The sequence below is a fragment of the Typha angustifolia genome, chromosome 8, assembly GCF_048772165.1.
Source record: "Typha angustifolia cultivar Huaian chromosome 8, ASM4877216v1, whole genome shotgun sequence".
NCBI lineage: Eukaryota > Viridiplantae > Streptophyta > Magnoliopsida > Poales > Typhaceae > Typha > Typha angustifolia.
In genome coordinates, this window is record NC_133246.1 from 12,194,099 (window position 1) to 12,204,360 (window position 10,262).

At 36.1% G+C, this 10,262-nt stretch overlaps 1 protein-coding gene across 2 annotated transcripts; it reads right to left on the reverse strand.

Annotated features, from left to right (window-relative positions):
- Positions 1-211: 211 nt before the first annotated feature.
- Positions 212-8,286, reverse strand: LOC140765832 (protein PEROXIN-4). 2 transcript variants are annotated; one of them, XM_073105089.1, is made up of 7 exons: positions 7,793-8,286; positions 7,534-7,585; positions 6,854-6,920; positions 3,794-3,913; positions 3,595-3,723; positions 1,480-1,609; positions 212-498 (listed from the first exon to the last, which is right to left on the reverse strand). In XM_073105089.1, exons 3-7 carry the CDS (start codon positions 6,857-6,859, stop codon positions 410-412), a joined length of 474 nt encoding a protein of 157 aa, XP_072961190.1. In that variant the 5' UTR covers positions 6,860-6,920; positions 7,534-7,585; positions 7,793-8,286; the 3' UTR covers positions 212-409. The 2 variants fall into 2 exon arrangements, with proteins under 2 accessions (XP_072961190.1, XP_072961189.1); XM_073105088.1 differs by lacking the exon at positions 7,534-7,585 and having other exon boundaries at positions 7,793-8,285.
- Positions 8,287-10,262: the final 1,976 nt, after the last annotated feature.

Sequence of the window (10,262 nt, forward strand, 5' to 3'; positions counted from 1 at the left end):
GTTATAGTTAACTTCGAAAGAAATATCTAATGAAATATTTCTTACGGGTGTCTGTTGTTTCTAAATGACCAAACTGCGATTCTAAATGATAAAAAAATGTTTTCTTAAGAAGAAACAGATATAAGATAACCTCGCAGAAATCATTCTGGGCAGTAGGCATGGCCATAATTTTGCTGACTAATGAAACTATAATTATTAGGCTCAGAACAAAGATCATAAATGCTTAACTTACTGATGTAGTAAAGCAAGTTTTTGAGAGATGTAGTTAGGCACGTTGTGATACAAACAAGGAACAAAAGAGCGATCTGTTCATGAGTTAATATCAGAATCACACAAGTCACAACCTATAGATGCATTACATGGAAGCACTGAAGGATGTAAAATGAGGGATTTGATCCTTAACAGATCATCACCCTTTCTTTGGCATCGCGGCAAGTCTGGTATACATCCTCGCCATTGAATGGTAACCCCTGATATCACCGGATCGTAGAAGATTCCCTAAATAAGGAAAAGAAATCAAAATAAGAGAATGAGAATTGTTGAGAGATTACAAAGTCATTGCTTGTAACACAGATAACTGAGCTATAGATTGACTCCGACATCAGGACTTCTTAAGCATAATAAATGCAAGAAGGATCTCCTAGTGTGAGAATGTCCACAATATTGCTGAACGCAACTAAAAAACTAAATCATCTGTTAGTAATTGGTTTCATGCAAAATACATGTATTATAAGTATTATAGAGCCACTTAATGGTTTGCACCAGGTTCCAGAGAGAATAATAGCATCATAATGACCATTTGCATGCACATGAGAAATGATAAATATTATCAATTTGTAACTCAAATTTTATATGCAATGCACATGTACACAATCTTGTAACAATATATCTGGTGTGTGTGTACGCCCTCATCACTAATTGTCCAGCAGAATAAATGCAATCATGTTTAATAAGTGATAGCACAAGTTACTGCAAGCAAACTGAGAGAGAGTTCTAATAATTGAAGGATTTGGAAATGATCTCAAGCAAACAATTTCTCAATCCAATTGGGATGACCACCATGCGAAAAGAAGATTTGGAAATGATCTTAAGCAAACAAGGATTTACTACTTGCTAATAGCTGCTAGCCATGGATATCTCGAGCCTCTCCACATGACACATTTTATCCGTCTTGCACCCCCTAGTAGCATTGAGGTTCTGGTGGGTGCCATATTAAGCTGAAATCAACTGTGATCACTGCGCCCCTAGGGCTCTACATCTGGGTTATGCCTTCATATATTTTCTGGAAGATGCTGCCTCCCTAGATGATGGTTTCACAATATATTGACTTTTATTGTCCTTCATAGCTTCACTGCTTCACAATTTTTACTATTTGTATCATAACTGATGTTTTCTGCAGTTCTGCATATCTTTTAAATATCTTATATTTCTCATTGAACATTACTAAAACTGATCTGTCACAAAATGAAGCTAACTAACCCGAATCACAATTGAGTGGACTGTCAGCTTCTGGATGTGCCATTAAAGCTATTATAGCTCTGCAAACAGATTGGAGGGTCCATGCAGGACTCCAAGCATTCTTCAAGATATCCAGGCATATCTCCCCTGTCTACATTACAATAGAAGAGAAATCATTAGATTATAACAATGCAGATTGAGCTGGGTACTGTAAATTTGCCATCTAGGACAAGCAAATACTTGAGCTTAGAACAGTCAGCGCAAAGAATTGCTACATTCCTGTCAGAACACATGTCAAAAGAATGATGTTTGAAACACTAGGCAAACTTACTTTTGACATAAAACATATTGTTGAGAACTCAGTTGAAATTTCAAATCTAATTTTGATTAGCAAGGTATGTTACTGTCCTTTTTTTATTTTTGATTCTTCCGCCAAAAGGTTCAAGCTAACTATACTCTTAAGTCCTAACTTTCTAAAACTTTAACTACATATAGGTCTAGGGGCAGGCATCTCAAACCATGCTCACATGAAGATATCTAATACTGTTCCTTTGATGCTCAACAAATAGGATGGAAGTGACAATAAAACTTGACTTTCTTACTTCAATTCATGGATAAGAATAGCAATATAATAATGATATTATCTCAGCTGCTAAATCCAAGAGAAAAATAGTGAAGAACAGAGAAGGTTAATGAAGAACAAAAGATAAAAGAAATGTGGCAAATAAATAAGAAGTGGAAGTTCCAACAAAAGTAGCACTTCAATTTTCAAGATAATTAAGATTACAGTATTTGGGTCTCCTTTTGATGTGTATAAAGGCATCAAAACAGCCTCAAAAGGTAATACTAGAATATCTAATTTTTTCCCCAAATATAAATATTAGGACTCATTTGATATAATCTGAATCATAGTAGGACTTAAAAGAACCAGAAAATTGATCTTTCTAATCAAGCAAAATTGACCAATCATGATATGATTAAAAAAACTCCTAAAGTTAAAGGAGCCTTTCATACTTACCATGACTTTCTAGTTCAGCTTATAAATAATCCCAGAAAGATAAATAATGTAGGTAACCAAATCCTATCAATATCAATCACTTCTGCCATAGAAAACTTGCCCATCGGTGTGTTGTTGACTTTTTCTGCAAAATAGGTTTATTTTTCAAACTTATCAGGGAATAGGAGAGTTCCCGAAAATTTTAGAGGAATTGGTTGAATTGCCTTTGATGAACACAAATTGCTCTCAAAGTCACTTTTTTCAGTTTTTGCGCACAGATATAATCTACTAAAGAATACCTAAGTGAAGAAGCATTGACATTGATAATGATTCCCTTTCCCAAAAGAAAATTTACCCTGTTCCAAGAAAGGTTTCACAATTCACCTATTCCTCTAATAAGTTTGAAAGATGGTATTCTTCAGAAGCAGTGACGCTGATAATGATTCCCTTTTCCAAAAGAAAATTTACCCTATTCCAAGAAAGGTTTCACAATTTACCTATTCCTCTAATAAGTTTGAAAGATAGACTTAATTTGCAAAAGAAAAAAAGGTCCAATTTTCTTGGTGTACTTCGCCTACAACCAGCCTGATAAGCTCCAAAAATCCTTTGCTGATTATGAGACATACATTGAGAGTTCCAAGTTTACAGTACAGAAGATTTAATGCCACAATTATTGTCACAAACTAATAGTGGGTTCTTCACCAGAGTTACCTCAACCAAGCCTAACTGCAAAAAGAGGGAATAGTAAAACTAACATAGCATTTGTGAAACTTATTCGTGCTGTGATGCAAAGATCAATTAAGTGAAGGCAACTAAGCAAAAGAAATTCTGTACAGGACACATCATCCTAACTCCACAATAGATCTTATCTTATTTTGCATAAATAGAAACTCAAAAAAGTATATAATTCAATTACAATACATACAAAATATCAGATTCCACAAAATGGCTGATCGTCAGCATATAATATGTTTTTAATTATGTGTTTCCTAACCCATACCTTTAAGACTAGTTACATATATGTAATGCAATCAACTGAAATAAAAAGTTCCGCTCCAATCTATAGTTGTGGTCAAATGATGAAGGCAGTTTAAAAGTTCCATAACACAAATAATTCCATGACTCGAGATAAAACTGACCTTAAAATGCACATTTGGATGGAAAATTTTTGTCAGAAAACGAACTTGGGGAGGTAATAAAGGATATTGTTCCGGAATAGCAAATGCGAGCTGAAAAACACCTCCTTCAAAAGGAGTTTCCGAAGGCCCCTAAACAGCAGACAGAAGTCTAGTCAGCGAACAACTCTGCAACTTATTGTACCTTGCCATAAGACACTACCTTAATAAGAGCTGTCCACTTGAAAATGTTAGAATCATCACACATTAACTGGATATCTGGGTCTGCTGCTTTCTCTCGTTGCACCTCCTTATACTCCTTGAAAAGCCTTGCTCTTGATGCCTGTCAACAGCGATTATCAGGAAGAAAATCAAATTTTGAAGCATTCTGCTCAAGAAAAGTTAAATATTTATATGATGACAGGATTAAAAAGGAGTCAAAGACTACTTTATTTATCCATTGGAAGAGCATTCAACTCTGCATATCATAGTAGATAGAAGTAGAATAATAGATTAGTTAAACAACTCAACCTGTAACTTATTGCATCGGCCTTCTCCTCAGGTAAGTATACAGTTAATCAAACAATTTGATACATAGTTTGCATCCATGAGGTCCATAGAATCATAAAGTTCTGCCAGTGACCCAATAGTTCTATCAATAACCTCAAAATTCTCTACCTTCAGTACCAACATTTGTCTGGTTGATCCAACTCCATGAATCAAATCTGAATCATCAGTTTAATTATAACAAGATGTTTATGTTCTAGATACTAGTTCAGTAAAAAAACTAAAAATGGTCTTCTCTGACAACCTTCCATAATATATCCTTGAAAGAACATTAAAAGAAAAAGTCAATCACCCATTATGTGCAGGTTGCTGTCCGAAAGGCTGAAACCTATTAATTTAAGTCAAAAAGACAAAATGAGTCTCTTTGTGGCAGCACCTTTCCCCAAACAGAGAGTGAGAAGATGACAAGAAGAAGAAAAGGAGGAGAGAGAGAGAGGAGATTTAGGAGAGATTTAGAATTCTTTCTTCAAATCCCATCAAAAGGTATATTTTCTTTCATTCTCTTAGGTATTTCCTTTTGTTTTACCCTTTAGAAATCAATTTGGGTGTACAAATCTAATTTGCTAGATCCATCTTTGTAAGAGTCATCCTACGTAGATCTCTGAAATATACTCTTCAAAATATAGATATCAAAAGTGAAAGTTAATTTCCCCCAAATTTTGCCAAAATTTAAAAATTAATATATCAAATTTATTCAAACTGAGTCAAAGTTGGTGTAGAAACATATGGCTAATTAACTCCATATGAGTTGATTTGAATCCAAATTTCACAACTTTGAGCTAAATTTCAACAATTAATGGAAGTGTTCAATCGTATTATATGTTGAATCATACAACATTATCTAGGGATGAGAGACCCCAATATAACCTCTAATACATATATAGAACCTAAAGAATATACAAAAAAGAACTTTTTAGAGGTGTGTCAATGTGTCATTAACTGGGGCATGCCAATCGGCACAATATGTGCCACTAGCACAACAATCCTTACCAAAGACTCTAAAACTCTATTTCCATACCCTTAATTCTTTAGGCCTCCGTTTACTTGTGGAATATAAATAATTTTCTTCTAGAATAAATTTTCTTATTTTAATATAGTAACTAAACAACTTAACTTCTTCTAGTATAGTAATGCATCATTCTCTTTAATCTTATTCCATACAACTTTTACAAAATAATTTAATAATTATCTAAAATTACTTTTTTGCCCCTAGATTAGACAGTACCAATCACCTCAGCTACAGTTAATACTTACATTATGGAGTTAATGCAAGTTATCAGTGAATTATAGATTAACTATTGATCTCTAAAAGGTCAAATATTAAATAAGTATGCTTTTGTTACATAAACCTTACCGCTAACAAATACAAGTCTAGAAAGTTACACAGAAGAGCATGAAAAAATATAGTATAACAAATAGTTCCTCAAGTTGTCCCCATGTTACTTCATTCAATTAGGTTACTTACATGGTGCATAAAGTATAAGGGGCTCGTACTTAATGTTGACTAGTGACAAGAACGCCTTAAGGTATGGAATGAGCCTTTGGTATAAGATACTACATTCTTAAATATCAATGCGTCGATGGATGCATTTAGTACTCACATATATTCCCCTCCTTATGGAGAAAAGATCAATTTTAAAGGATAATAGTAGACGAGCAAGGATATGTGATACGGACATCATTGATAGGACATGATAGCGTGTGTACCAATGCAGGAGGAGCCGACAGTTAAATCTTCCCTATACAATTTGGTTATGATCGATTTTGTATTTTTATTTATTTAGAGTGTCTTTTGCTTATTTCTTATTTAGAGTCTTATTTCTTATTTAGAGTGTCTTTTGCTTATTTCTATTGTAGTTCTATATATAGACCCGCCCTTTTAAGATTAATGAAGATTATCTGATTTTGATCTCTTTTGAGAAAATTAGTGTAAAACCATTTTAAGAGTGGAGGTGTGAAACCCCATTCTTTTTCTCTCTTTGTTTCCTCCTCCATCTCCTTCTTTTCCCCACATTTTGCATCAACATGTCAACAAATTATATAAAATGCTGATCTGGAGAAAAAACAAACAAGCTCTATGTAAAACATCAATACTCAAATCAAGTTGGATTTGATGCTGTTTTACTCATTTCTTTCTTACATACACTTTCCATACCGAGGCCTAGATTCATCTCTAGAAAGAAGTAAAAAAAGAGATGTACACAAGGACATATTTACGATTTATTAATGTGGTACTAACCATAATGACTTATCAACTTCAACACACGAAGGGGTTGATCAATGATCATTGGGACAAGTTCATTTTGTGTAGCCTAGTATTATAAATGGTTTAGCAAGTAATCTTTATCCAAGCTTATCCTTTTGTAATCCAATATCCATGGAGAAGGTGAAATACAATAATTAAGAATCAGAACAATCTCAAAGTTCACCTTCTAAACTTCAATTCTTAACATATATGTACTATTCTCACACTGAGAACGAGTGAGAAGAGAAATGGTACCAAATGCATATTAGTTTCTCAAAAGAAAAGGTTTAAATGCAGAGTATATAAATTGCAGCAGATGCAGATTAAAAAAGTCAAGTGCAGATCATTAAAACTGCTTCAAATGAAGATTATAAATTATCTAAAACAAAACCTGAGCTTCACTAGAACAACTAGATTGGCTAGTGAAGATTAAATAGATGAAATAAGTGTATAGTGGATCAAGTCACCAACCTGCATGGCTTCTGAAGATTAGTTTTCACAGGACTTCACAATATTGGAAAAGGTAGTGGCCTTCAAACTGCACACAAGATATGTCATGAATACGACAACAAAAAGTGAAGCCTTTTGGCCCTAATTATTCAGCTAGTATACCACAAATATGTGTGACTAACCACAGTCCAGGTCATGTCAATTTAAAGTAAACTTTTAATAATAGGAACATCACCAGATCAAATGTTGCTATATGTCTATACCATTAAAGGCAGAACTTAAATTTGGCATTTAACCAAATTCAGTTAGAGAAAACAGATGGCCAACTGACTATAATTATATGAGAGATCAAATATCTCTAAGAGTCCCACTGATTGCTCAGCGATATTAAGTTCCTCACATGATCGGCAACGCTCAAAGGATATAAACTTGAGAGTTATAGAAAAAATAGTACGAATAAGAAGAGAGAAACTAGAAAGATATACAATTGGCGCAACAAATTCCCACCCATCAGAATTAAACTAATTCCCAATTGAAGTATACCCCAAATTTTGGACAACATAATTCAGACTGACAATTTTAATCCTTCACCTTTCGAGTCACAGAAACATCCTCTTAATTAAATGGGTAAGGCCCATAAAAATAACTAGACAGAACAGATTGCTGTAGACAAATAAATCCAACACAAAAGAAACCCAAACCTCGTTAGAACACCCCAAAACTTTAAGCACAGGATCACCACATACCCCAGTCCTGATCAACAGGAAATTTGCCGATCGTTTAAAGAAAAGGAGAGGATTTTAGATCATAATTCTTCGAAGAAGTAATTTTTATTAGGGGAAATCCTTCAAGAGATCGCAGAAACGATTGAAGGTAGACATAATTGAAAAACCGAGTCTACTAATGGAGATTGAGATGGAAAAAATATGAGAAATAGGAAATGTTTAGATGAGACGAAACCTGTCGAAGCGGAAGAGTTCGAGGGGCGTCCGAAGACGAAGAAGATTCGCACGCAGGAGAGCTAAATAGCTAATTTAAGGTTAGGTGGGCGAGGGTGTAAAAGAACCGAGCCTGAGCGAGCCGGCTTTAGCTCAGGTTCGGTTTCGAGCTCTAGTTTGATGTTTAGGCTCGGCTCAACTCGAGGCGAGCCAGACCGAGCCCGAGCCGAGCCCGAGCTTAATTAGAGGAGGCAGCGGCCGCGGGGACGGGGATGGCGGCTTGCCGAAGGAGAAGGATGAGACTAATGGAGGAGGAGGAGGCCGAAGGAAGAGGAGGCGGCGGCTTGCCGAAGAGAGAGGAGGAGGAGGCGGCGGCGACTTGTCGATGGAGGAGACCGACGGAGGAGGAGGAGACCGACGGAGGAGGAGGCGGCGACCCGATGGAGGAGGAGGTTGACGAAGGAGCCCGTCGACGGAGGAGGAAGAGGAAGAGAAGAAGACGATCGGTCACCTGAGTACCTGACCATGTCGGAAAGAACGCTGTGTCCTTTTGTTTTTGTCATTTTACAAATCACACCTATATTTTATCTATTATTCAGACTTCATCTTTAAGAATTTTATAACCCTACCCCTCATTTTCCTTATAATTCTCATTTAAAAAATTTATATATAACACCCTACCTTTTAGCTAAATTTGTATTTACACTCTAACTCTATGATTTAGAAAATACATACGGAAAATATCCCTAACACCATGATAATATTCTATTAATTAAAATTATTCTATTTCTAAAATATCTTAAATATCTAAAATGTTCATAGGTTGACTGTTGACCCACACGAGGAGAACGCAATCATGACCCTCACTAGCATCCTCATCCCTCGTCCCTCGTCGACGTTCTCGAACCTCATCAACGTCCTTGAGCCTCGCTAACATCCTCAACTCTTGCCCCTCATCAGCATTCTCGAGCCCCGCTTACGTCCCTAAGGTTGACCCCCAATCTCGGCGGAGCTGCCGCCAAGAGACCCTCACCCCTCGTCGACATCCTCGAACCTCACCAGCATCCTCGACGGGGGACCTTGCGCTCAAGGCAAAACCCTGGTGTCCAACACCTCGCGGACGTTGGATCCCAGCAAGGGAGGTTGAGATGATGAGGAGGGAGGAAGGAATGAGAGGATAGGAGGAGGAATGAGAGAATGAAGCGAGAAGAGGAAGGATGGAGGAGGGTTGGGTGGGGATGATGAGGAAGGAGTAGGGTTGGGTTTGGTTGGTTAGTTGGTTTGGGTTGGGTTTACTTGGTTAGTAAGTTGGGTTGGATGTTAGTTGGTTAGTTCAACCGGTGATTCATAAATGGGATTGCTAATTTTTAAAAATTATTTACATAATATATAAATAGATCTAAATTATTCTAATATCTATAAAAGTAGTATAATTGTATGTATATCTCTCAAAACAAATCTTATTTATATAGATACCCTCGTGATTATTTTCAAGTTAAGTTATTAATATAAAAAGATAAAAATACTATCGACTAAGAGAAATACTTACAGAATAAGAATAAGTAGTATTCATTCAAAAAATAAGGATTTTAAAAAGCATGTGTAAAAATCCGAACTCAGGAGTCAGGAAGCATTGCAAAACCCTGTCTAACAGCAGGAGGAGGTAAAAAAGAAACATGGCGGCTTCCCCTCTGCTGGTTCGATCTAGGGTTTCGGCTCGCGCAATTTCGTCCATTATCAGATTCCCCGCCTCCAAGAAATCATTCGGATTCGAGGTGCCCCCATCACTGCCGACCTCGCGGCGCGTTTCTTGCATCCAAAGGTGCAAGCTGTCGACTTGGTTGATCCATTTTTAGTTTTGTTGACTGGAACTTGGGCAAGTAAGCATGCGTAGTGTTTTGATTCCTAGGTTACCATTGATCTCGGCGAGTTTGTTGTCGATGCTTCCACTCCACACCGCGATTGCTTCTGCTCGGTTGAGATCTATTCTCTCCGCGGAGTCCCAGGCCTGGGGAATGATCCCTCAAGGTAGTATTCCCATTTGTTCTCTCTTTCCCGTCTTCACGTCTCTGTTGGTTTAATTCTTGGTTTGTTTTAGATTTTTTTTACTTGAAGATAGAAAATATAGTATGCTTCATTATGCTCACACTCACTCAGTTAAAGATTTTCTTGGCACCTTGGCAAGATTTAATTTTCTAAAAACATTGCATTATAACAAATTGAAACTGAGCACAATAATTAAATAAATGTAATGTGCAGTGAATATATGAAGTTATTATCTAATTAAGTTCTTTAATTGTTACAGCCTCTTGCCTTATGAAAAATTATAAATAACAATAAATAAATAATAATTTTAATATGCACATACTAATATGAAATAATATCTTGATTTAGTGCTTTGATTGATGCTGCTGCTTGATCACCATTTCTAGGATTGGAAATTTCCGCAATAAATTTGGGTCTTATGTATGAAAAATCGAAATAGTTTTTGA

Bases quoted from the DNA above. Each gene is read 5' to 3' on its own strand.
- LOC140765832 (XM_073105089.1), bottom strand. The intron at 3,724-3,793 runs GTAGTGTCTTAT...TCTGCTGTTTAG, and splicing joins AGTGGACAGCTCTTATTAAG to GGGCCTTCGGAAACTCCTTT. The intron at 1,610-3,594 runs GTCAGTTTTATC...ATTGTAATGTAG, and splicing joins ATCCAAATGTGCATTTTAAG to ACAGGGGAGATATGCCTGGA.